General features: G+C 47.0%; 1 protein-coding gene across 1 annotated transcript; it reads left to right on the top strand.

The window, feature by feature from the left end:
• The first annotated feature begins 326 nt into the window (after positions 1-326).
• ARSF (arylsulfatase F) lies at positions 327-27,288 on the top strand. Its single transcript, XM_038757130.1, has 13 exons — positions 327-341; positions 1,967-2,044; positions 3,587-3,783; positions 4,333-4,428; positions 6,804-6,953; positions 11,172-11,293; positions 14,789-14,911; positions 18,477-18,900; positions 21,410-21,546; positions 22,975-23,109; positions 23,690-23,852; positions 25,547-25,668; positions 26,899-27,288. The coding sequence occupies exons 1-13, from the start codon at positions 327-329 to the stop codon at positions 27,282-27,284; spliced, it is 2,148 nt and encodes a 715-aa protein (XP_038613058.1). The 3' UTR covers positions 27,285-27,288.
• The last annotated feature ends 438 nt before the right edge of the window (positions 27,289-27,726 follow it).

The raw sequence follows: 27,726 nt of genomic DNA, 5'->3' as shown, positions 1-27,726 counted from the left end.
AATGGGGATGAAGACTGTGAGCCCCATGTGGGACAGCCTGATCACCTTGTATCCCCCCCAACACTTAGAACAGTGCTTTGCACATAGTAAGTGCTTAACAAATGCCATTATTATTTTTTTTTTTTTTTCTGGAGTGACAGACAGTGAATCCACAAGAGGAGAGAGAGAGTGGGTGTTCCAGCAGCGGGATGGGGACGACTCTCCAGCTTCTCTCTACCCTGGTTCTTAGTGCAGTGTCTGGCACATAGTAAGCGCTTAACAAATACCATAAAAAATACGTTTTAAAAAAACCCTTTCCCAAGTTGTGTATATGTCCCCAGGGGAACATGAGGGTGAGGAGGGTAAGAGTGAAAAGGGAGAAAGAGCTGGGAGAGGGTCTCCAGGGTAGATACGGATCAGAAAAATTCTTCTTCTTTTCCCACTCTTCCCACTGACTCGCCTTTTTATAATAATAGTAATTATTATTATGATGATGGAATTTGTTAAGCACTTACTATGTGCAAAGTACTGTTCTAAGTGTTGGGGAGGTTACAAGGTGATCAGGTTGTCCCACATGGGGCTCACAGTCTTCATCACCATTTTACAGATGAGGTAACTGAGGCACAGAGAAGTTAAGTGACTTGCCCAAAGTCACACAGCTGACAACTGGCAGAGCCTGGATTTGAACCCATGGCCTCTGACTCCAAAGTCCATGCTCTTTCCACTGAGCCACGCTGCTTCTCACAATACAATAATAATAACAATGGTATTCGTTAAGCGCTTACTATGTGCCAAGCACTATTCTAAGTGATAGGGGGGAATACAAGGAAATCAGGTTGTCCCATGTGGGGCTCACAGTCTTAATCCCTGTTTTACAGACGAGGGAATTGAAGCACAGATAATTTAAGCGACTTGCCCAAAGTCACACACCTGACAAGCGGCGGAGCCGGGATTAGAACCCATGACCTCTGACTCCCAAGCCCGGGCCCTTTCCACTGAGCCACGCTGCTTCTCTTTATATGTTTTACTCTTTCTCCTTTTGGGAGCAGTGTGGTCTAGTGGAAAGAGCCCCGGCCTGGGAAGCAGGAGACTTGGTTCTAATCCTGGCTCTGCTATTTTTTTAATGATATTTGTTAAGCATTTACTATGGATAATAATAACAATAATAATGATGGCATTTGTTAAGTACTTACTATGTGCAAAGCACTGTTATAAGCTCTGGGGGGATACAAGGTGATCAAGTTGTCCCACGTGGGGCTCACAGTCTTCATCCCCATTTTACAGACAAGGTAACTGATGTAACCTGATTAGCTCATAATAATAATAATAATAATAGTATTTGTTAAGCACTTACTGTGTGCCAGACACTGTACTAAGCACTGGGATGGATACAAGCAAATAGGGTTGGACACAGTTCCTGTCCCACATGGGGCTCACAGTCTCAATCCCCATTTTACAGATGAGGGAACTGAGGCCCAGAGAAGTTAAATGACTTGCCCAATGTCACACGGCAGACGTGGTGGAGCCGAGATTCGAACCCATGACCTCTGACTCCGAAGCCCGTGCTCGTGGATAAAGCACTGTTCTGAGCACTGGGGCAGCTACAAGTTAAATCAGGCCAGATATAGTCCCCGTGTCACATGGGGCTCACAGTCCAAGGAGAGAGGACACGTACTGAATCCCCATTTTGCAGTAAAGGAAACTGAGGCCCAAATTAGTGTGTGCCCAAGGTCACACAGCAGACAAGCAGGGGAGCCGGGATTAGAACCCACATCCTCTGACCCCCAGGTTGTGTTCTACCCATTAGACCATGCTGCTTCCCACTTGCTTACGGTATGATCTTGCACAAGCCGTTTAACTTCTCTGTGCCTCAGTTTCCGCATCTGAAAATGGGGATTCAATACGTGTTCTCCCTCCCGCTTAGACTGTAAGCCTCATGTGTTTAAGGGTGGAACACTGAACTGCAGCTTTTCTGGGGTTTTGCAAGTGCTCGGCACGTAGCAACCACTTCGACATTGGTTCTCCTTTCCTTCGATACCGTCCCCTGACCTCGCTGCCGTTGGAGGTTTGTGAATGTTTGTGCATTTAGGGCACTTTCAAATCCTTGTTTCCAGGATGGGTTCCAGTTTTCTGAAACCCTCTGAAAATCCTTGGAGCTGTGAAAGGGGAATTTGGGTGCTCTCGGGAGGGAGAGTCTGCAGAGGGAATTCTGGGAGCGTAGATGTATGTGTGACACCTGTCCACAAGTTTTGTTTTGTTGTTTGTCTCCCCCTTCTAGACTGTGAACCCACTGTTGGGTAGGGACCGTCTCTATATGTTGCCAACTTGTACTTCCCAAGCGCTTTGTACAGTGCTCTGCACACAGTAAGCGCTCAGTAAATATGATGAATGAATGAATGAATGTGTGCTTCTGTCTGAGCGTTTAAGGGGTGCTTCAGGGAATCCAGCCTTTGGAGGAGTGACTCTTCCCTCATCCTAAAACTCAGTCCTCTTAGTTACAGTGCTTGAATGAGGTACTGGACAGCTAAATGCCTCTTGTAGATTGTAAAGTCGTTGTGGGCAAGAAACATGCCTAACAGCTCCACTGGGTTGTCTTCTCTCAAGCGCTTAGTCCAGTGCTCAGCACACACTTAAGCGCTTAATTAATGCGCTTGATTATTTATATTAAGGTGTATCTCCCCCTCTAGACTGTAAGCTCGTTGTGGTAGGGAATGTGTCTACCAACGCTTGTACTGTCCTCTCTCAAGCACTTAGCACAGTGCTCAGGACACAGTAAGAGCCCAGTAAATACCACTGACTGATTTCAGGTGATCCTCCCTTTGAGAAAAGGTCTGGGAGCAGGTTAATATATATAAATTAAATATTCCACACAGGTCCCTTAAAGAAAAGTCAGTTTTGCGGTCACTGTACTCCCAGTGCTTAGTACAGTGCCGGGCACATAGTAAGGGCTTAACAAATACCACAATTATTAAGCGACTTGTACAATGCCTTTATAAAAAGTTAAGAAGCTCCACAAATACTGACAATGATGATGACGATGACGATGTTGAAGATAACACTCATGAGCTATGATATTTTAGAAGATGGAGATATAAATCATATAAATATATGAGCTATATTTTAGACTGAGATATATACTTTATATATATACTTTATATATCTTTATATATATTTTATATACTTTATATATCTCAATCTAAAATATAGCTCATATATATTTATATAATTTATATCTCAATCATCTAAAATATAGCTCATGAGTGTTACCTTCAACACCATCATCATCCTATATATATACACTTTATATATATCTCAATCTAAAATATAGCTCATATAGCTCAGCTATATATACATATATCTCAATCATCTAAAATATGTATCTACTATATATGTATATATGTACACACACACACACAGAGCTTTCTGACTTTAAAGATGCTTACATCTTGATTTTACAGATTATCATCGTAGATCCGCTTCTAAGAAATCGATAAGGAAATTGGGACACACCTGATGAAGCCCTGGTAAGGAGACTATATAAGTAAAACTGATTTTCATTTGGGACATCTCCTACATAAAAAACCTCCTTTTATCCTTGGAGTTTCAGTACCGCATCCTCTCCCGATTTAGCCCTGGCAAAGAACAGATGATGACACATCAATCCTTCTTAGGCTCTGAAAGTCCCACTTTTCTCCCAGGCTATTTCCCTGAGTTCGTCAAACCACTAGAACTCCCTTCCTCATCGGATTTACACCGAGGAATTGCAATCCTCCTCTCTATTTGTCAGCTGATTCAGTACCTCTGGTAGAGCCAGCTCTAACAGGAAGTCTCAACTCAGGTGTAACAGAAGCAAAACTTCCTTGACATTCAAATCCCCATACTATAACCCAGCCAACACCCGCTAATGAGTTCTTCAACATGTTAAAGTTCTCTTCAGCAGCTGACTCTCCCCCTTACACCTAGGAATCACAATCCACCTCTCTGCTTGTCAGCTCAATCAATATCTCCCACCTCTAACAGGAAATCTCATCTGATGAGGTGTACAGAAAGCAAAATCAATCAATCGTATTTATTGAGTGCTTACTGTGTGCAGAGCACTGTACTAAGCGCTTGGGAAATACAGGTTGGCAACATATAGAGACAGTTCCTACCCAACAGTGGGCTCACAGTCTAAAAGGGGGAGACAGAGAACAAAACCAAACATACTAACAAAAAAAAATAGAATAGATATGTACAGGTAAAACTCCCTTGACATTCAAATCCCCCTTCTCCTCTACCCATCCCACTAATTAGACACATCTTTTTGCCTATGCTCAATGTCAGCATTTCCTTTGTTCCATTCTGCTTCCATAGGAAGGTTGTTGCTTTCTCTGAATGTCAAAAATCACTGGTCCGCACCATGACTGATGGTAAATCTGAGGCATTTCAAGGCTGGGTTTCTTGGCTGGAGTATGTATGCCTTAGGCTCGGGGAGGCCAGACAGGTTGTGGAATTGGGGAGCGGGGAGGAGAAGGAAAGAGGCATTCAGGGGGAGGGAAAAGGCAGAAAGGGGAGAAAATAAAAAGGTCATGTTTTAATTGAAATGTGCACCCAAAAGGAGAATCTCAGAGGGAAAGAGACGGACGACAATCTTTCCCTTTCCTCTGCCTGTTCTCTCTTCCCCTTCATTATTTCATCTTCCCGTTGTTACCCATCTAGCTCTTTCTCTCCTCATCCCGGAGGCCCTGCATTCAATGCTTGGCACACAGTAAGCGCTCAGTAAATATGAGCATCTCACACCAGTCCTTTCTCTCCCTGTCTTCTTTTTTAAGTGGTATTTGTTAAGTGCTTACAAAGTGCCAGGCACTGTACTAAGCACTGGGGGGTCATCAAGTTGGACACAATCCCAGTCCCTTTGGGGCTCACGGTCTTCCTCCCCATTTTACAGATGAGGGAACTGAGGCCTGGAGAAGCGAAATGGCTTGCCCCAGGTCACACATGAGAGAGGAATTAGAACCCAAGTCCTCTGACTCCCAGTCCCGGCCTCTTTCCACTAGACCACGCTGTTTGCCTCCTTACTGTCTTCTTTCTCTCCTGCCCTGAGAGCTTCCACAGTGGGGAAAACCAGCCTAATCAGGAAGTGTGCTACTTTCAGCATGTTAGATTTTGCATTTTTTCCATAATTTTGCATTTCGGTGAAAACATTTTCCAGTGTTACAAGCCTATAATAATTAAGCCTATAATAATTAATAATTACTGCACTAGCCTTCTCTCTGATCTCCCATCCTCGTGTCTCTCTCCACTTCAATCCATACTTCATGCTGCTGCCCGGATTATCTTTGTCCAGAAACGCTCTGGACATATTACTCCCCTCCTCAAAAACCTCCAATGGCTACCGATCAATCTGCGCATCAAGCAGAAACTCCTCACCCTGGGCTTCAAGGCTGTCCATCACCTCGCCCCCTCCTACCTCACCTCCCTTCTCTCCTTCTACTGCCCAGCCCGCACCCTCCGCTCCTCCACCACTAATCTCCTCACTGTACCTCGCTCTCGCCTGTCCCGCCATCGACCCCCGGCCCACGTCATCCCCCGGGCCTGGAATGCCCTCCCTCTGCCCATCCGCCAAGCTAGCTCTCTTCCTCCCTTCAAGGCCCTGCTGAGAGCTCACCTCCTCCAGGAGGCCTTCCCAGACTGAGCCCCTTCTTTCCTCTCCCCCTCGTCCCCCTCTCCATCCTCCCGTCTTACCTCCTTCCCTTCCCCACAGCACCTGTATATATGTATATATGGTTGTACATATTTATTACTCTATTTATCTATTTATTTATTTATTTTACTTGTACATTTCTATCCTACTTATTTTATTTTGTTGGTATGTTTGGTTCTGTTCTCTGTCTCCCCCTTTTAGACTGTGAGCCCACTGTTGGGTAGGGACTGTCTCTATGTGATGCCAATTTGTACTTCCCAAGCGCTTAGTACAGTGCTCTGCACATAGTAAGCGCTCAATAAATACGATTGATTGATTGATTGATTGATTGATTGATTAAGAAGAATTGAGGTATTTGGTAAGCGCTTATTGTATGCCAGGCACTGAGACAAGGAAATCAGGTTGGACAAAGTCCCTGTCCCACATGGGGCTCACAGTCTTAATCTCCATTTTACAGACGAGGTAACTGAGGCCCAGAGAAGTGAAGTGAGTTGCCCAAGATGACACAGCAGACAAGTTGCAGAGCTGGGATTAGACCCAGGCTCTTCTAACTCCCAGGCCTTTGTGGCGGAGCTGGGATTAGAACCAAGGTCCTCTGAATCCCAGGCCTGTGCTCTTTCCACCTAAGCCAAGCTGTTTTGCTCCCTCCACCAGTTCCTCATCTTTTTCCCAGAATGTATGCTCCTGTACTGTCCTCTCCCAAGTGTTTAGTTCAGTGCTTTGCACCCAGGAAATGCCCAATAAATACCCCAAGCCCAGGGACTGTCAGGGTCTCAACTCTCTCAAACCAAAGGCCAAGTCTGTCTCCGGAGACTGGGCTCTCCCTTGGATTATTATCACTATCAGCTTGCAGTCTGGAGGGGGTGACAGACACTGATGTGAATAAATGCTTAATTTATAAATCATCAATCAATCAATCGTATTTATTGAGCGCTTACTGTGTGCAGAGCACTGTACTAAGCCCTTGGGAAGTACAAGTTGGCAACATATTATAAAGTAATTTAAAGGTATGCACGTGATATGCTCTGCACACAGTAAGCGCTCAATAAATACGGTTGAATGAATGAATGCGAGCTGGGGAAAAATGGGCTGGGTGGGGGAGCTGTCTACTAAAACGTCTCTCTTCTGGTGCTCACTTTAGGAACGGTCTCTTTCTCCTGCCCTTGGTGGGACTGTTGTGGCAACCCTGCAGATCGAGCGGGGAGGCTGGCTCCAAGCCCAATATCGTGCTGATAATCGTCGATGACCTCGGGATTGGGGACCTGGGTTGCTATGGCAACGACACCATCAGGTAAAGATTTCGCCTCAACTGGGCAGCGAGGGCTCTAGACAAGCTTCGACCCAGCGATCAGATTTGTCGAGCGCTTACCGTATGCAGAGCGCTGTACTAAGCGCTTGGGAGAGGGAAGCAGCGTGGCTTACTGGAAAGAGCCCGGGCTTGGGAGTCAGAGGTCGCGGATTCTAATCCCGGCTCTGCCACTTATCAGCTGCGTGACTTTGGGCAAGTCATTTCACTTCTCTGTGTCTCAGTTATCTCATCTGGAAAATGGGGATTAAGATTGTGAGCCCCATGTGGGACAACCCGTTTACCCTGTATCTACCCCAGTGCTTAGAACAGTGCTTGGCACATAGTAAGTGCTTAACAAATATCATTATTACTACAACAGAGTTGGCATCAATCAATGGTATTTACCGAGCCCTTACCATGTGCAGAGCACTGTTCTAAGCACTTGGGAGAGTACAGTACGACAGAGTTGGTGACAATCAACCGTATTTACTGGCACTTACTGTGTACAGAACACTAAGGGAAGAATACAACACAACAATATAACAGACACATTCTGATAGACACAATCCCTGCTCACAATGAGCTTACAGTCTAGAGGACTATAACTTCAAGCAAGCAATCAATGGTATTTATTGAGCACTTACCGTGTGCAGAACACTCTACTAAGTGCTTGGGAGAGGACTACACGACAAGCCTCTCACGACCTTCTCAACAGAAGGGATCATGCCTACCCACTCTTTTCGATCGTGCTCTCCCCAGCGCTCAGTACAGTGCTCTGTACCCAGCGGGCACTCAAGAAATAACCTCTGACTGCTGGAATGATCGAGCCTGGTCTGGGGCGGCGGTGCCTCTCACCTGAACTGTAAACCCGCTATTGGGTAGGGACTGTCTCTGTATGTTACCAACCTGTACTTCCCAAGCTCTTAGTACAGTGCTCTGCACACAGTAAGTGCTCAATAAATACAATTGAATGAATGAATGAATGAAAGTGTTGTTCTTCAAAGAGCCAGGTGGACATTCTGAATTGCATACTAAAGACTGACAGTTGGACATCTTAGGAATAGCAAGACTTTACTTTTAGGGTGCCAAGCTTCTGCCCAGATTTCAATGGGCGGGCGGGAGTGGGCTTTACTCCCAATTCTTCCTCTCATGGAGCTGAGGCTTGTTGATGCTGGAAAGAGTCCGATTCCCTCAGCCCTGCTTGGGCCAGAAAGTTTTGGGGGTTACCGTCCTCCCCCGGAATGGATGACTTGGGATAATCTAGACTGGAAGCTCGTTGTGGGCAGGGAAGTGTCTATTAGATTCATTCATCCATTCACTCAATTGTATTTATTGAGCACTTACTGTGTATAAAGCACTGTACTAAGCGCTTGGGAGAGTACAATATAACAATAAATAGACACATTCCCTGCCCACAATGAGCCCACAGTCTAGAGGGGGGAGACATGCCCTCCCTCCACACATCCGCCAAACTAGCTCTCTTCCACCCTTCAAAGCCCTACTAAGAGCTCACCTCCTCCAGGAGGCCTTCCCACACTGAGCCCCCTTGTCGTGTCCTCCTCCTCATCCCCCCCGCCCTACCTCCTTCCCCTCCCCATAGCACTTGTATATATTTGTACAGATTTATTATCCCATTTTACCTGTACATATTTACTATTCTATTTATTTTGTTAACAATGTGCATATAGCTATAATTCTATTTATTCTGACAGTTTTGACACCTCTCTACATGTTTTGGTTTGTTGTCTGTCTTCCCCTTCTAGACTGTGAGCCCATTGTTGGGTAGGGACCGTCTCTATATGTTGCCGACTTGTACTTCCCAAGCGCTTACTACAGTGCTCTGCACACAGTCAGCACTCAATATATACGATAGAATGAACAGACAACAATATTAGTAACTAAATAATAAATAAATTTCCTCCCGTGGTTCTCTCCCCTGCCTCATTTTAGTTACTCCTGAAAAGATTTCAAAATACCAATTTTTTTTTTTGTTTTTTGTAATTCCATCAATGTCTACTACATTCCTACTTGATCTCACTGACACACCCACGGTCAGAATGCAAAGCCATGTGCCTTATGTTAGTGAAAAAGAGGTAATTGTTTTTCTTGATGTTGATCTTATTATTTTCCTATTGTTCTCTCCCAAGTGCTTACTGCTCTGCACACAGGAAGCGCTCAATACTACTGATGAATACATTCAAGTTAATTTGATGATTAGCTGTTTTGAGGTGACAACTGGTCAGGATTTCGAGCAAATGTCTGATAATAATAATAATAATAATGGCATTTATTAAGCGCTTACTATGTGCAAAGCACTGTTCTAAGCGCTGGGGAGGTTACAAGTTGATCAGTTTGTCCCACAGCGGGCTCACAGTCAATCCTCATTTTACAGATGAGGGAACTGAGGCCCAGAGAAGTGACGTGACTTGCCCAAAGTCACACAGCTGATAATTGGCAGAGGCGGGATTTGAACCCGTGACCTCTGACTCCAAAGCCCGGGCTCTTTCCACTGAGCCACGTTGCTTCTCTGTACAATTACCTCGCTTTTCCCCCTATGCACACACACGCACACAATGCTCCCCTTAAATTTCAAGAGGGGCAACCTGGTATATCTCACTGGAGAAGCAGTGTGGCCCAAGTGGATAGAGCCCAGGCCTGGGAGTTAGAAGAACCTGGCTTCTAATCCTGGCTCTGCCACTTCTCTGCCGTGTGACCTTGGGTCAGTCACTTCACTTCTCTGGGCCTCCGTTGCCTCATCTGTAAAATGAAGATTAAGAGTGCGAGCCCCAAGGGGGACAGGGACTAGATCATTCAGTCAATCGTATTTACTGGGCACTAATCAAGACACATTCCCTGTCCACAATGAGCTTACAGTCTAGAAGATCAACCTGATAAACTTGTATCTACCCCAGCGCTTAGTACAGCCCCTGGCACACAGTAAGGGCCTAACAGATACCCTAAAAAAAAAAGGTCCTATAAAGGAAGAAAATTTTGACCTGAAATCTAAATGTGCATTTTGATTTTCCTGTATTTTGGAGACTATCTACTTCATAGAAGCAGCGTGGCTCAGTGGAAGGAGCACGGGCTTTGGAGTCCGAGGTCATGGGTTCATATCCCGGCTCTGCCAATTGCCAGCTGTGTGACTTTGGGCGAGTCACTTCACTTCTCTGGGCCTCAGTTCCCTCATCTGGAAAATGGGGATGAAGACTGTGAGCGCCCCGTGGGACAACCGGATCACCTTGTAAACTCCCCATAGCTTAGAACAGTGCTTTGCACACAGTAAGCGCTTAATAAATGCTATCATGATTATTATTATTATTATTATTACCTACCCTGTTGCACAGCTCCCTACGCATTTTGTGTGTTTCCAAGAGAGTGAATTTGGTCAATTTCTTTGAAGTTGTCATAAAATCCTCTACTCAACTAAGGTCCTCAAGGACAGGGGCCACATCTATTACTTCTATTGTACTCCCCTTAATAATAATAATAATAATGGTATTTGTTAAGTGCCTACTATGTGCAAAGCACTGTTCTAAGCACTGGGGAGGTTACAAGGTGATCAGGTTGTCCCACGAGGGGCTCACAGTTTTAATCCCCATTTTACACGAGGGAACTGAGGCACAGAGAAGTGAAGTGACTTGCCCAAGGTCACACAGCTGACAGTTGGCAGAGTTGGGATTTGAACCCATGATCTCTGACTCCAAAGCCCGGGCTTTTTCCACTGAGCCACGCTGCTTCTCTCTTAGTTCTTTGAACAGGGTTCAGCCCACAGGAGATCCTCAACAATGATTGATTAGACTGAAGGCTCATTATGGGCAGGGAACAGGTCGGCTCCCAAGCTCTCAGCACGGTGCTCTGCACACAGTAAGCACCGTGGCTTAGTTTACAGAGCACGGGGCTGGGTTCTAAAACTGGCTCCGCCACATGTCTGCTGTGTGTTCCTGGGTGAGTTACTTCACTACTCTGGGCCTCAGACACCTCTAGAGTAAAATGGGGATTAAGACTGTGAGCGCCATAAAACAGGGACTGTGTCCAACCTGATTAACTGGTATCTACCCCAGTGCTCGGCACGTAATAAAAGCTTAAAAAGTACCATACTTATTATAGTAAGTGCTCAGTAAATATCACTAGATTGATCAGTGGAAATACAGGATATTTTACTGAGACAATTGGAAAAAAAAATAGTTTTGGCTGCAACCCGATTTTTCCTTTTCTTTTTAGAACCCCTAATATCGACCGCCTTGCGAAACAAGGAGTGAGATTGACACAGCACATATCTGCTGCTTCCATGTGCACTCCGAGTCGAGCCGCTATCCTGACCGGCAGATATCCCGTCCGATCAGGTTTGGTGTCGCCCCGCAAACCCTGTTCTATCCTTCAAGACACAACAGTCCTGGTCGCCTCCTCCCAAACTGGAGAGAAGTAGCATGGTCTAGTGGGAAGAGCACGGGCCTGGGAATCGGAAGGATCTGGGTTCTCATCCCGGCTCTGCCAACTGCTTGCCGGGGAGACCTTGGGCAAGTCACTTCACTTCTCTGGGCCCCCCTGTTCCCTCGTCTGCAGCGTGGCTCAGTGGAAACAGCACAGGCTTGGGAGTCAGAGGTCATGTGTTCCAATCCTGGCACCGCTGCTTGTCAGCTGTGCGAATTTGGGCAAGTCACTTAACTTCTCTCTGCCTCAGTTACCTCATCTGTAAAATGGGGATTAATAATAATGATGGTGTTTGTTAAGCGCTTACTGTGTGCCAAGCACTGTTCTAAGCACCGGGGTAGATACAAGGTAATCAGATTGTCCCACGTGGGGCTCACAGTCTTAATTATCATTTAACAGATGAGGTAACTGAGGCACAGGGAAGTTAAGTGACTTGCCCAAAGTCAAACAGCTGATAAGCAACGGAGCTGGGATTCAAACCCACAACCTCTGGCTCCCAAGCCCATGCTCTTACCACTAAGCCACGCTGCTGATTAAGACTGTGAGCCCCACGTGGGACAACCTGATCACCTTGTATCTACTGCAGCGCTTAGAACAGTGCTTTGCACATAGTAAGCGCTTTAACAAATGCCATCATTATTAAAATGGGGATAGAGACTGTAAGCCCCACATGGGACAAGGACCGTGTCCCAACCTAATTTGCTAGTGTACACCCCAGCACTTAGTACAGTGCCTGACATATAGTAAGTGTTTAGCAAATATAACAATTATTATCTGTTCTCCCTCCTTCTTAGACGGTGAGCCCCTTGAGAGACAGGGACTGTGTCTGACTTAATCAACTTATACCTCCCCCAGCACTCATAACAGCACTTGACACATAACCACTTAACCAAAAAACACTCCGTTGTATTTATTGAGCGCTCACTATGTGCAGAGCACTGGACTAAGTGCTTGGGAGAGCACAATAATGAAACAAACACCTGGCATCTGGAGAATCTAGAGTCGGTATTTAAGTCTGGGAGGCTGACCGCATTCCCTAGTTTGGCTGGGGACAATCCTGGGCTTTTGAAAGCCATCTTAGACAGTGGGAAAAGAGAATACCAAATGTGCTGGAATCGGAATGGTCTCAGGTGTTCACTTGGCTGATGTTGGCCCCGTCTTCCTCTGCTCTAGCCCCATCTTCCTCCGCTCTAGCTTGCTTGAAACGCTAAGTCTCCCCAGCCCAAGCTACAGCAAGCTTATTTCTCACTGCGTTCTAGGAACTGTGGTTGTAAACATCTAGTAATGCTTTGGGAAACCAACCCCCCTGACCACTCTCTTGGCTCCTCATATGACAACAAAAGGCATGAGAGTGAAAGATGATGCCTCAATAACCCACTTGTCAACAACAGTTATGCGGTGGGCCACACCATTCATTCATTCAATCGTATTTATTGAGCGCTTACTGTATGCAGAGCACTGTACTAAGCGCTTGGGAAGTGCAAGTTGGCAACATATAGAGACGGTCCCTACCCAACAACGGGCTCAGAGTCTAGAAGAGGTCACAGACCACGGGTCAAATTGGCCATTTGCCACACAAAATGCCCTCTCATTGACAAGCCACTTTGGGAAAAACCTACCAAGGAACCTAGTGGTGTTCACTCCCTCCTACAAACCCTAGTGCTTTTAATTTATGTACTTTTTTATGGCATTTGTTAAGCACTTACTAAGTGCAAAGCACTGTTCTAAGCGCTGAACACTGTTCTAAGAACTTACTATCTCTAGACTGTAAGCTCGTTGTGGGCTGGAATGTGTCTATTTATTGTTCTATTGTACTCTCCCAAGCGCTTAGTACAATGCTTTACACACAGTAAGCACTCATTCATTCATTCAATCGTATTTATTGAGCGCTTACTGCGTACAGATCACTGTACTAAGCGCTTGAGAAGTACAGTTGCCAACATATAGAGACGGTCCCTACCCAACAGCGGGCTCACAGTCTAGAAATAAGTACGACTAAATGAACAATTGTGGTAAGCACTGTGCTAAGCACTAGGGATAAGATAAGATAATCAGACTGGAGCTGGTCCCTTGTCCCCACGGGGTGCAAAGCCTAAGTAGGAGGGAGTAGGATTAAATCACTATTTGGAAGTGAAGTGACTTAACCAAAGTCGCACAGCAGACGAGTGGAGGAGCTGGGATTGGAACCCAGATCCTCTGATCCCTAGGTCTGGGCTCAGGCCACTAGACTTGGCTGATTCCCGGTTCTTCCCCTCCCCGCAGTTAGACACACGCCCATCGCCAATGAACGAGGCCACCCCTGAAGCACCTTCTACGACTCCCCCGGTCACCCTCTCCCCCTCCGGAAAGTTCGAACCCCACAGAAAGGCAACAGGCACCCCCCAAAATCTTCAGATTCTGTTCTCCAGCCCTGAGTTTTCTCACTACGATTCTGATGCGAGCAAACTTGTGCGGGTTAATAATAATCACAAGAATAATTTAGGCATTTGCTATTCATTCAATCGTATTTATGGAGCGCTTACTGTGTGCAGAGCACTGTACTAAGTGCTTGGGAAGTCCAAGTTGGCAACATATACAGTCCCTACCCAACAGTGGGCTCACAGTCTAGAAGGGGGAGACAGACAGCAAAACAAATTAACAAAATAAAATAAATAGAATAAATATGTACAAATAAAATAGAGTAATAAATGCGTACAAACATATATAAATACATACAGGTGCTGTGGGGAGGGGAAGGAGGTAAGGCGGGGGGGGAGGGGGAGGGGGAGAGGAAGGAGGGGGCTCAGTGTGGGAAGGCCTCCTGGAGGAGGTGAGCTCTCAGTAGGGCTTTGAAGGGAGGAAGAGAGCGAGCTTGATGGATGTGCGGAGGGAGGGCATTCCAGGCCAGGGGGAGGACGTGGGCCGGGGGTCGATGTTTCCCAAGCGCTTATTAGGTGTCAGGCACTGCACTATGCACTGGGGTGGATATCAGCAAATCAGGTGGGCCACAGTTCCTGTTCCACATGGGGCTCCCAACCCTAATCCCTCATTTTACAGATGGGGGAACTGAGGCACAGAGAAGAGAGGTGACTTGTCCGAGGTCACACAGCAGGCAAATGGTGGAGATGGGATTAGAATCCAGGTCCTTCTGACTCCCAAGCCTGGGCTCTATCCACTGAGCCACACTGCTTCCCTGTAAGCTGCTGCTAACGTGGCACAATGCGGGGAGAGTGTGAGGGGGAAAATGAGGAAAAATTTTATGCTCCCACTTTGGGAGCGGTTTGACCTACCGGAAAGGCCACTAGTGGCATTCCTGACTTAAAGCAACACCAGACGAAACCAAACTGGATTTCTGAACCCAAGCCGGTCAGTTGGTAGTACACTCAGAGGGGACCTGGGGTAATTGTCCGCTTCTTCTGTGTCTTTAGGAATGGCTTCCAACAATGATAAGCGGGTGTTAGTATCCCTGGATGTCTCCGGAGGGCTCCCTCGGAATGAAACTACCTTTGCAGCCTTACTGAAGAAGCAAGGCTATAGCACGGGGCTTATAGGTAAGTGGGAAGCTCTTTGGATTCACCTCTGCGATTCCAGGATGATGGAGTCGGTCACTTGGTTGGTTAATCGCATTTCCTGAGCATTTCCTGTGCGCAGAGCACTGGACTAAGCGCTTGGGAGAGGACAATAGGACAATAAACAGACACACTCCCTGACCACAATGAGCTTACAGTCCAGAGGGGGAGACAGGCACCAATAGAAAGAAATTATATATATAAGGTACATATGATTTGTACACAAGCGCTGTGGGGCTAAGATGGGGGACAAATAAAGGGAGCGAGTCACGGTGACGCATAAAGGGGTGGGAGGATAGGAAAGGATGGCTTAGTCAGGGAAGGCCTCTTGGAGGAGATTCATTCCATCGTATTTACTGAGCACTTACTTTGGGCAGAGCGCTGTATTAAGCAATTGGGAGATGTGCATTTAATAAGGCTTTGAGGAAGGGAGAGTAATTGTCTGTCGGATATGAGGAGGGAAATATTCTAGGCTAGAGGCAGGACACGGACAAGAAGTCGGCGGTGAGATAGACAAGCTGGAGGTGCAGTGAGAAGGCTGGCGAGGAGTCAAGTGTGAGGGCTGGGTTATATTCATTCATTCATTCATTCAATCATATTTATTGAGCGCTTACTGTGTGCAGAGCACTGAACTAAGCGCTTGGGAAGTCCAAGTTGGCAACTTATAGAGATGGTCCCTACTCAACAGTGGGCTCACAGTCTAGAAGGGGGAAACAGACAAGACAAAGCATATTAACAAAATAAAATAAATAGAATAAATATGTACACATAAAATAGAGTAATACGTACATAAAATAAATAGAATAAATATGTACAAATAAAATAGAGTAATAAATACGTACATATATACATATATACAGAGCATATATAACTATAACTATATAACTAACACAACTATAACGTGTTATAGATGGAGAGTAGGTGAGGTAGGTTTCCCTGAATCCTCTGGGAGGAAAAATAAGCACTGCCAGTTTGCCTATTAGAAGACCAACCTGTTCTCCTTCACGGAAAGAAACGGGAAGATGGCACCAGTTCGGCCCACTCGAACAATAATAATAATAATAATGGCATTTATTAAGCCCTTACTATGTGCAAAGCACTGTTCTAAGCGCTGGGGAGGTTACAAGGTGATCAGGTTGTCCCACAGGGGGCTCACAGTCTTAATCCCCATTTTACAGATGAGGTAACTGAGGCACAGAGAAGTGAAGTGACTTGCCCAAAGTCACACAGCTGACAATTGGCAGAGCCGGGATTTGAACCTGCGACCTCTGACTCCAAAGCCCGGGCTCTTCCCACTGAGCCACGCTTCTTCTCTCCACCGGGCAGTCAATCCATGGTATATATTGAGCGCTTACTGTTTGCAGAGCACTGTACTGAGTGCTCAGAAGAGTGCAACATAACAGAGTTGGTAGACGGGATCCCTGCTCACAGTGAGCTTACAGTCTACAGCAGCCAACCTGATGATACACAGGAGTAACTCAGATGGACATGCGTATAAGTGGAGAATGGTGAATTTAAAGAGTTTGAGGGGATTCTCCTCCCAAACAGCAATGACCCAAGTGGTTACAAGTAACTAGATGGTAAGCTCATTGTGGAGAGGAATCATGAAGACTTCTTCTCCTTGCAGAGAAGCAGCGTGGCTCAGTGGAAGGAGTACAGGCTTTGGAGTCAGTGGTCAGGGGTTCAAATCCCGGCTCCGCCAATTGTCAGCTGTGTGACTTTGGGCAAGTCACTTAACTTCTCTGTGCCTCAGTTACCTCATCTGTAAAATGGGGATTGACTGTGAGCCCCACGTTGGACAACCTGATCACCTTGTATCTCCCTCAGGGCTTAGAACAGTGCTCTGCACATAGGAAGCGCTTAATAAATGCCATCATTATTATTATTATTATTTCAATGTAAACCTCACTGAAGACAGGAATCGTATCAACTTACTCTACTGTTCTCTTTGGGTTCCCTGCTCTGCAATCAATCAATCAATCCTATCTATTGAAAGCCTACTGTGTGCACAGCACTGTACTATGTGCTCGGGTTTGTACAGAGTTGATAGATACGTTCCCCCACCAGCAAGGACGTTAATATAAATCAGGGCCATAAGGCTCATTGTGGGTATAATATAATAATATAATAATAATAATGGCATCTATTACGCGCTTACTATGTGCAAGCACTGTTCTAAGCGCCAGGGAGATTACAAGGTGATCAGGTAGGGAATGTATCTACCGACTCTGTTATACTGCCCTCTCCTGAGTGCTTAGCACAGTGCTCCGCACACGGTAAGTGCTCAATAAATACTACTGATGATAAATGAATTGTATGATGGTAATCCGTCTGATGATAAATGAATGATATCTTTAACTTATTGATATTAATGGATTACTGTAGTATAGGATGACACGCAAATTTGTGAATCGTTCCATATTTTTCTATTTATTTTACTTGTACATATTTACTATTCTATTTATTTTGTTAGTGATGTGCATTTAGCTTTAATTCTATTTGTCCTGACGACTTGACACCTGTCCACGTGTTTTGTTTTGTTGTCTGTCTCCCCCTTCTAGACTGTGAGCCCGTTGTTGGGTAGGGACCGTCTCTATACGTTGCCACCTTGTACTTCCCAAGCATTTAGTACAGTGCTCTGCACACAGTAACCGCTCAATAAATATGACAATGAATTAATGTTGATTTCTATTAATGACTGTCACGCCCTCTAGACTTTAAGCTAGTTGTGGGCTTGGAACTGTGTCTATTATCCTATCATGCTCTCCCAAGCACTTAGTACAGTGTGTGCACACATTAAGAAATTAATAAATACAACTGAATGAACGAATAAATACGGATATGTACATAAGTGCTGTGCGGCTGAAAGTGGGGTGAATAGATGGGCGTGAAACAGACGCTCAATAAACAGCACTGAGTCCGGGAAGGCAACAATAATAATAATGATAATAACAATCACGGTATTTGTTAAGCGCTTACTATGTGCCAGGCACTGTACTAAGTGCTGGGGTGGAGACAAGCAAATTGGGCTGGACACAGTCCCTGGCCCCACGGGGGGCTCACAGTCTCAACCCCCGTTTTCCAGATGAGATAACTGAGGCCCAGAGAAGTGAAGTGACTTGGCCAAGGTCACACGGCAGACAAGGGGCAGAGGCGGGATCTAGACTGTGAGCCCGCCGTTGGGTAGGGGCCGTCTCTATATGTTGCCAACTTGTACTTCCCAAGCGCTTAGTCCAGTGCTCTGCACACAGTAAGCGCTCAATAAATACGATTGATGATGATGATGATGATTGAATGAATGAATCCATGACCTCTAGCCACTAGACCCGGCTGCTTCTGAACCGCTTAGTACAGTGCTCTGCACACAGGAAGCGCTCAATAAATACAATTGAATGAATTGTGACTCTTGTGCCTCTCAGGCCCGGGCTCCGGCCACTAGACCGGGCTGCTTCTGAACCGCTCTGCACACAGGAAGCGCTAAGTGAATACGACTGAATGACTGAACCAGACCCCCAGTTTTCATGAGGTGATTTTGTTTTTCGTTCAGGGAAGTGGCACCAGGGACTAAACTGTAGAACTCACAACGACCACTGCCACCACCCAATCCACTACGGGTTTCAATCGTACTACGGCATGCCCTTCACTCTCATATCTCCTTGTTGGCCGGACACATCCAGGGACACGGAGCTGGCCTTCGAGGGGAGGCTGTGGCTTTGCATGCAGCTCCTCCTGATCGCTCTGGTCACCCTGGTCTTCATGAAGCTGAAGGGCTGGCTCCACTCTCCCTGGCTCCTCATTCTCTCCATTGCTACGTTTGGCTTCCTCCTGGCCCTTTCCTGGTATTCCAGTTACACCTCCAGCCTCTACTGGGACTGCATTCTGATGAAGAACCAGGAAATCACGGAGCAGCCCATGAAAGGAGAACGAGCGGGGTTGATCATGCTTAAGGAGGCGGTTTCGTTTCTTCAGAGGTATAGTGCCACCACCCTAGGTTCCCATCTGTCACGCGATGGTATTTGCTGGGCGCTTCCCACAGGCAAAGCGCTGTACTAAGCGCTTGGGAAGGTCCCGTATTACAGAGTGGGAAGTCACGTTCCCTGCCCGGAAGGAGCTCACAGTCTAGAGGGAGAGGCGGATGTAAAAATAAGTTATGATAGGTACCTAAGCTCTGCGGGGGTGAAGGGAGGGGAGAATTAAGAGTACATATCCAACTGCCAGGGGGCATTTAATCATGTAATTAGTCGTTCGGTTCCTTTGCTGTTTTTCTCATTGACGTTTCCTGGCAAAATCAGTTGTGACACCGCTCCCGGTTGCCATGGACAAATGCCCCTAACTCCTCATTTCCTCACTGGGTAAATACAAAGGGAAGAGGGAAAATTAAGGGTGTGAAAGCAGCGTGGTCTAGTGGATGGAACCTGGGCCTGGGTTCTAGTCCAGGCTCGGCCACTTGTCTGCTTTGTGACCGTAGCAAAGCACTTCTCGGTCCCAGTTGCCCCATCAGTAAAATGGGGATTGAGACTGTGAACCCTATGTTGGACAAGGACTTGTATCTACCCCAGCGTTTAGTACAGTGCCTGGCACATAGTGATAATGATAATAATGATGATGGCATTTATTAAGCGCTTACTATGTGCAAAGCACTGTTCTAAGCGCTGGGGAGGTTACAAGGAGATCAGGTTGTCCTACGGGGGGCTCACAGTCTTAATCCACATTTAACAGATGAGGGAACTGAGGCCCAGAGAAGTGAAGTGACTTGCCCAAAGTCACACAGCTGACAATTGGCAGAGCCAAGATTCAAACCCATGACCCCTGCCTCCAAAGCCTGGGCTCTTTCCACTGAGCCACGTTGCTTCTCTAAGTAAGCACTGAACCAATGCCATTAAAAAAAAAGCGAACTGTTAGCTGGTAGATCAGTCAATCCTACTCACTGAGCACATCTGTGTGCAGTGCACTGTACTAAGCGCTGGGATAGGCAAAAGCTAATTAGGCTGTACACCGTCCATGTTCCGCACAGGGCTCACGGTCTTTTTTCATGGCATTTGTCAAGCGCTTACAATGTGCCAGGCTCTGTTCTAAACATTGGGGTAGAATCGCAATCCACACAGGGCTCACAGTCTTAATCCCCATTTACAGCTGAGGAAACTGAGACCCAGAGGAAAGGAAGTGACTTGCCCAAGGTCACGCAGCAGACAAGTGGTGGAGCCAGGACTAGAACCCAGTCCTTCTGACTCACAAGCCTGTGCTCTATGTAATAATGATAATGATGGCATTTATTAAGTGCTTACTATGTGCAAAGCCCTGTTTTAAGCGCTGGGGAGGTTACAAGGTGATCAGGTTGTCCCACGGAGAGCTCACAGTCTTCATTCCCATTTCACAGATGAGGAAACTGAGGCACAGAGAAGTTAAGAGACTTGCCCAAAGTCACACAGCTGACAAATGGCAGAGTCGGGATACTGGGCCACGCTGCTTCTCTACTCTTAATCCCAGTTTTACAGATAAGTAAACAATCCCAGAGAAGTCCAGCCTTAGTGATGGGACGATTTCAGGGTCTGAGGAACAAGTCACTTCACTTCTCTGGGCCTCAGTTCCCTCACCTGTAAAACGCAGAATAATGGGTGAGCACCATGTGGGACTGGGACTCTGTTCAACCTGCTTACCTTCTATCTACCCCAGCACTTAGAACAGTGCCTGGCACAAAGAAAGCGCTTAATCAATCAATCATATTTATTGAGCACTTACTGTGTGCAGAACACTGTACTAAGCGCTTGGGAAGTACAAGTTGGCAACATAGTCTAGAGAAGCAAGTATAGAGAAGCAGCGTGGCTCTGTGGAAAGAGCCCGGGCTTCGGAGTCAGGGGTCATGGGTTCGAATCCCAGCTCTGCCAATGGTCAGCTTTGTGACTTTGGGCAAGTCGCTTCACTTCTCTGTGCCTCAGTTCCCTCATCTGTAAAATGGGGATTACGACTGTGAGCCCCCCGTGGGACAACCTGATCTCCCTGTAACCTCCCCTGCGCTTGAACAGTGCCTGGCACACAGAAAGCGCTTAACAAGTACCATAATTATCATTATTATTACGGGGCGCTTCAGACGTCAACTGGCCACCCTTGCTTGGACAGTGTTAGCAGCCACTTCGGGGCTAACGATAGCCCTGATGGGCTCAAGAGGGCTTCCTCAGAAGTGGGGAAACTGTCTGCTTCCAGGAGCGAATCCAAGTGCCAGGAGGATGCAGACGGGAGTGGGAGAAGAGGAAAGGGGGGCTTAGTCGGGGAAGGCCTCTTGGAGGAGATGGGCCTTGAGTACGGCTCTGAAGGTGGGGAAGGGCGGTCGTCTGTCGGGCCTGAAGAGGGAAGGCATTCCAGGCCAGAGGCAGGACGTGGGCGAGGTGACGGCAGCGAGACAGAGAGCCAAGAACAGCAGCTACAAAAATCCAAGTTTGACTGCGCAACGGAGGTGGAATGAGGCAATTTCTGTCTTTTCAGAAACCGGGAGGGCCCTTTCCTCTTGTTTTTCTCCTTCTTACACGTTCACGTGCCCCTCCCCACTACGAAGGAGTTCCTCGGAGTCAGCCAGCACGGCTTGTACGGGGACAATGTGGAAGAGATGGACTCCCTGCTGGGTGAGTGAACTGAGATCGGCAGAAAGGGTCATTCCTTTAACCTTTAAAAACAGTGAGACCTACTGGAAAGAGCAGCGCCTGTGCATTAACCTTTAGAAGCAGTGTGGCAGTGTCAACGGTGCTTGACAAAGAGAAAATGCTTAATAAATACCAGAATTATAATATCTATCACAGCGCTCGGTACCTACTAAGTGTCTACCGTATTATTACTGTCATTCCCCTTTTTTAAAATGGTATTTGTGAAGCACTTACTATGCACCAGGCATTGTACTAAGCACTGGGGTAGGGACCCGCTAATCAGGTTGGACACAGTTCCTGTTCCACATTGGGCTCATAGTCTTAATCCCCATTTTCCAGATGAGGTAACCGGGATCCGGAGAAGTGAAATGACTTGCCTAAGCTCACTGCCTCTGTCCCACATGGGGCTCATGGGCTTAATCCTCATTTTACAGATGATGATTGTGACATCTGTCAAATGCTCCGGGCACTGTACTAAGCGCTGCGGTGGATACAAGCAAACCGGGTTGGACACGGCCCCTGTCCCACAACGGGCTCATAGTCTTAATCCCCATTTCACAGTTGAGGTAACTGAGGCCCAAAGACATGAAGTGATTTGCCCAAGGTCACCCAGCTGACAAGCGGCAGAGCCGGGATTAGAAACAAGGTCCTTCTGGCTTCCAGGCCCCGAAGGTATCCACTAGGCTATCCTGCTTCTCTACCCCAGATGAGGCAACTGAGGCCCAGAGAAGTGAAGTGACTTGCCCAAGGTCACCCAGTTTACAAGCAGCCGAGCTGAGATTAGAACCCAAGTCCTTCTGGGTTCTAGAGAAACAGCGTGGCTCAGTGGAAAGAGCCCGGGCTTTGGAGTCAGAGGTCATGGGTTCAAATCCCAGATCCGCCACTCGTCAGCTGTGTGACTTTGGGCAAGACACTTAACTTCCCTGTGCCTCAGTTCCCTCATCTGTAAAATGGGGATTAAGACTGTGAGCCAACCTGATCACCCTGTACCCTCTCCAGCGCTTAGAACAGTGCTTGGCATATAGTAAGTGCTTAATATATGTCAACATTATTATTATTACTATTATTCTGAATCCCAGGCCAGGCTCCATCCACTAGGCCATACTGCTTCTCTACCCCGGATGAGGGAACTGAGGCCCGGAGAAGTGAAATGACATCCCCAGGGCCACCATTCGGGGCTCCTAGTCTCAATCCCCATTTCACAGATGAAGGAACTGAGGCCCAGAGAAGTGAAGTGAGTTGCCCACCGGACAAGTGGAGGAGGGTGGTGCTACAGACACAGAGGAGAGGGTGGCCTGACAACTCCCTTGCTCTGAGAAAGCCGGCAGCCCCAGCTCGCCACCAAATCCAACTACCATTCTCCATTCCCGCACAAATGACGATTCTGAGCTTATCCTTCTATTCTCTCAGGGAAGCTCGTGGATGCCATCGATGCTAACGGTTTGGGGAACAACACCCTGATCCTATTCACCTCAGACCACGGAGGCCATTTGGAAGCCAGGAATGGGCATATCCAGATGGGAGGCTGGAACGGAATATACAAAGGTGACTTGTAGTGACTTGTAACGGTCCTTATGATCGGTCGTTATAATCGGCTGGAGCTGTCCTTCGTATTCTAAGGCAGCCCCCAGATGGTAACGTCCAGTCATTCATTCAATCGTATTTATTGAGTGCTTACTGTGGGCAAAGCATTGTACTAAGCCCATGGGAGATTATGATACAACAATATAACACACACATTGTCTGCCGGAAACGAACTTAAAATCTAGCGGGGGAGACAGGCGTTAACAGAAGTAAAGAAATGACAGATATGGACATGAGTGCTGTGGGGATGAGAGGGGGGGATGAAAAAAGGGAGCAAGTCAGGGAGACTTAGAAGGGAGTGGGAGAGAGGAAAGGAGGGCTTAGTCTGGAAGGCCTCTTGGAGGAGAAGGGCCTTTGATAAGGCTTTGAAAAGGAGGGGACAGGAATTGTCTGTCAGAGTTGAGTTGGAATAGGAGAGTAGCCAGGTGAGGTAGTAGGGGGTAATGCTCCTCACACTGTAGGTGCTAAATAAATCCCACTGACTGACTGGTTGGGGAAGTTAGAGAGGAGGGAAACTGAAGTGGTTGTGTCTGCCCCACAGGCGGTAAAGGGATGGGCGGCTGGGAAGGAGGAATTCGCGTGCCAGCCATCGCCAGATGGCTCGGGGTGCTACCGGCGGGAACTGTCATCAACCAACTCACTAGTTCCATGGATTTCTACCCAACCATGGCCGCCTTAGGCGGAGGGACGGTGCCAAAAGACAGGTATGGAAATCACGCCTTTACTCCACAAACTTTATCATCATCGTCACCGTGGGATTTCTTAAGCACTTACTATATTCTAGGCATGGTACTAAGCTCTGGGGTACATACAAGATCATCAGGTGGGATCCAGTCCCTGTCCCACGTGGGAACCACAGTCTTCATCCCCATTTTCCAGATGAGGGAACTGAGGCCCAGAGAAGTGAAGTGATTTGCCCAAGGTCACACAGCAGGCAGGTGATGGAGCCGGGATTAGAACCCAGGTCCTTCTGACGCCCGGGCTGTCCTCACTAAGTCACGTTGCTTCTGTCCCCTGTGTTTACGAGATTCATTCGAGTGTTTCCTATTCCCTATTTGATGAGCAGCTCCTGGAGGTCAAAGATTTTGCCTATGATTTGCTTTATAACTCTCCACCGCAACTAATTCACCACCCTGGGCCCAGCTGGCGCTCAGTACATATCCCTCAAGGGGTCACGGGCCTGCCTAATCCATCAATTAATCCGTGTTATTAACTGAGTGCTTACTCTGTGCAAAGCACTGTACTAAGCATCTCGGAGTGTACAACACAACAGAATTAGCAGACACGCTCCCTGCCCCTCTAGACTGTGAGCTCGGTGTGGGCAGGGAATGGGCCTCTTTGGTGTTATACTGTTCTCTCCCAAGTGCTTTTTACAGTGCTTTGCACACAGTAAGCACTCAATATGTTTGAATGAATAACCAGCTTACAGTCTAGAGGGAGAGACGGACATTTATGTGAATAAATGAGTAATTTGTGACATATAAAGCCATGGACATAAGTGCTGTGGGGTTGGGGCAAGTATCAAAGTCCAAAGGTCTCAGATCCAAGAGGGAGACATCTTTTCTTCTCTAGACTGTAAGCTCATTGTGGGGCAGGGAATGTGCCTGTTTACTGTTGCACTGTACTCTCCCAAGCGCTTAGTGCAGTGCTCCGCACACAGTAAGCGCTCAATAAATCCAACTGAACGATTGAATGAATGATTTCATTCATGAATGAATGATGAGAAGCAGCATGGCTCAGTGGCAAGGGCCCAGGCTTGGGAGTCAGAAGTCATGGGTTCGAATCCCAGCTCTGCCACTTGTCAGCTGTGGGACCTTGGGCAACTCAACTTCTCTGAGCCTCAGTTACCTCATCTGTAAAACGGGGATTAAGATTGTGAGCCCCACGTGGGACAACCTGATCACCTTGTATCCCCCCAGCGCTTAGAACAGTACTTTGCACGTAGTAAGCGCTTAATAAATGCCAACATTATTATTATTATTATTCTCTGAGCCTCAGTTACCTCATCTGTAAAGCGGGGATTAAGATTGTGAGCCCCACGTGGGACAACCTGATCACCTTGTATTCCCCCAGCGCTTAGAACAGTGCTTTGCACATAATAAGCAATTTAACAAATGCCATCATTATTATACCTGTATATATGTATATATGTTTATACATATTTATTACTCTTTTTATTGATTTATTTTACTTGTACATATTTATTCTATTTATTTTATCCTATTAATATGTTTTGTTCTCTGTCTCCCCCTTCTAGACTGTGAGCCCACTTTTGGGTAGGGACCGTCTCTGTATGTTGCCAACTTGGACTTCCCAAGCGCTTAGTACAGTGCTCTGCACACAGTAAGTGCTCAATATGAATGAATGAATGAATGATTTTTCTCTCCGTCCCCAACAGGGTGATTGACGGCCGGGACCTGATGCCATTATTGCGCGGAGACATTCAGCACTCAGACCACGAGTTTCTGTTCCACTACTGTGGGACTTATCTACACGCCGCGCGCTGGCAACCCAAAAACAGTGAGTAGAGACAACTCCCCCACCTCCCCTGCATTCCGGGCCACGGTGAAGTGTGCGACATTCCCTGGGGGAATTGTTCCAAAGCTGGGTGGTCTTGTTTTCACGTGTTCTGAAGCAACGTGGCCTAGTGGATACAGTCCGGGCCTGGGAATCAGAAGGACCTGGGTTCAAATCCCGGCTCTGCCACGTGTCTGCTGTGTGACCTTGGGCAGTCACTTCGCTTCTAGAGCCCGGGCTTTGGAGTCAGAGGTCATGGGTCCTAATCCCTGTATATATGTATATATGTTTGTATGTATTTATTACTCTATTTTATTTGTACATGTTTATTCTATTTATTTTATTGTGTTAATATGTTTTGTTCTCTGTCTTCCCCTTCTAGACTGTAAGCCCACTGTTGGGTAGAGACCGTCTCTGTATGTTGCCAACTTGTACTTCCCAAGAGCTTACTACAGTGCTCTGCACACAGTAAGCGCTCAATAAATACGATTGAATGAATGAATGAATGAATCCCGGCTCCGCCACCTGTCTGCTGTGTGACCTTGGGCAAGTCACTTCACTTCTCTGAGTCTCGGTTCCCTCACCTATAAAATGGGGATGAAGACTGTGAGCCCCACGTGGGACAAACTGATCACCTTGTATCCTCCCCGGCGCTTAGAACAGTGCTTTGCACATAGTAAGCGCTTAACAAATGCCATTATTATTCTTTGGGCCTCAGATACCTCATATGGAAAATGGGGATTAAGAGTGTGAGCTCCATGTGAGACAGGGACTGTGTCCAACCTGATTAAGTTCTATTTTCCCGGCGCTTAACAAATATCGTTATTATTATTATTCTGGGCCTTGCCTTCCTGGAAGATTCATTCATTCGGTTGTATTTATTGACCGCTTACTGTGTGTAGAGTACAGTACTAAGCGCTTGGGAAAGTACAACAGTGAAAAGACCCTTCCCTGCCCAAAACCAAGTGATTTGCCTGAGGTCACCCAGAAGATTAGAAGCCAGGTCCTCTGACTCTGAGGCCCGTGCTCTTTCCACTAGGCCACCCCGCTTCTCGTTTAACCAATGCTGCAATTATTATTGTGGTTATCTCCCCAGAGGGGAGATAGTGAAAAGAAGTTTTAACCTAACGCAGATGGACTGGACTTAGAGTGGAGGCGAGGTTGTACGTACGGCCGGGGGTCTTCCTAATCCCTGTTTCTCCGTGCGTGTGTTTGTGTGTGCGTTTTTCCCAGGTGCCGCCGTCTGGAAGGTCCATTATGTGACCCCCATCTTTCAACCCAAGGGAGCGGGCGCCTGTTACGATACAATATTTTGCGCCTGCTTTGGGGAAAATGTAACCCATCACGACCCTCCTCTGCTCTTCGATCTCTCGAAAGACCCGTCGGAGTCCCAGCCCCTGTCCCGGGAGAGCGAGCCCCTGTACGACTCGGTGATCCGAACGGTCGGGGAAGCCTTGAAGCGTCATCGTAGGTCACTGACCCCCGTGCCCCAAGTGCTCTCGGAGCAGAATGAGTACTCCGCGTGGAGGAAGCCGTGCTGTGGGCTCTTCCCGTTCTGCCTGTGCGATAAGGAGGACGGTCATTCCATGGCTCAGGGAGACGGAGACAAATCGGCCTAGTTCATTTCCACACCACTCAGCGGGTTGTTTTGGGTTTTTTTTTTTCTGAGATTTCCATTACTGATGAATGGCTTTGGGGAAAACGATAAATTCTTGGTCAGCTCATGTGCACAGCGCTATACTAAGCACTTGGGAAAGTACAATATAATAATAATAGTGGTATTTGTTAAGCACTTACTATGTGCCCGGCACTATACTAAGCGCTGGGGTGGATACAAGCAAACTGGGTTGGACACAATCCCTGTCCCACATGCGGCTCACAGTATCAATCCCCATCTTATGGATGAGGTGACAGGCAAAGAGAAGTGAAGTGACTTAAAAATAATAATAATGATGGTATTTATTAAGCGCTATATGCAAAGCACTATTCTAAGCGCTGGGGAGGCTACAAGATGATCAGGTTGGCCCATGGGGGGCTCACAGTCAATCCCCATTTTACAGA

This window comes from Tachyglossus aculeatus, chromosome 15 (genome assembly GCF_015852505.1).
Source record: "Tachyglossus aculeatus isolate mTacAcu1 chromosome 15, mTacAcu1.pri, whole genome shotgun sequence".
Lineage (NCBI taxonomy): Eukaryota > Metazoa > Chordata > Mammalia > Monotremata > Tachyglossidae > Tachyglossus > Tachyglossus aculeatus.
This window is presented reverse-complemented; position numbering and strand designations above follow the sequence as displayed.

Excerpts from the sequence above, each read along its gene's own strand:
- ARSF (XM_038757130.1), top strand. Across the intron at positions 23,853-25,546 it reads GGGACGGTGCCAAAAGACAG|GGTGATTGACGGCCGGGACC; the intron begins GTATGGAAATCA and ends CGTCCCCAACAG. Across the intron at positions 25,669-26,898 it reads GCGCTGGCAACCCAAAAACA|GTGCCGCCGTCTGGAAGGTC; the intron begins GTGAGTAGAGAC and ends CGTTTTTCCCAG.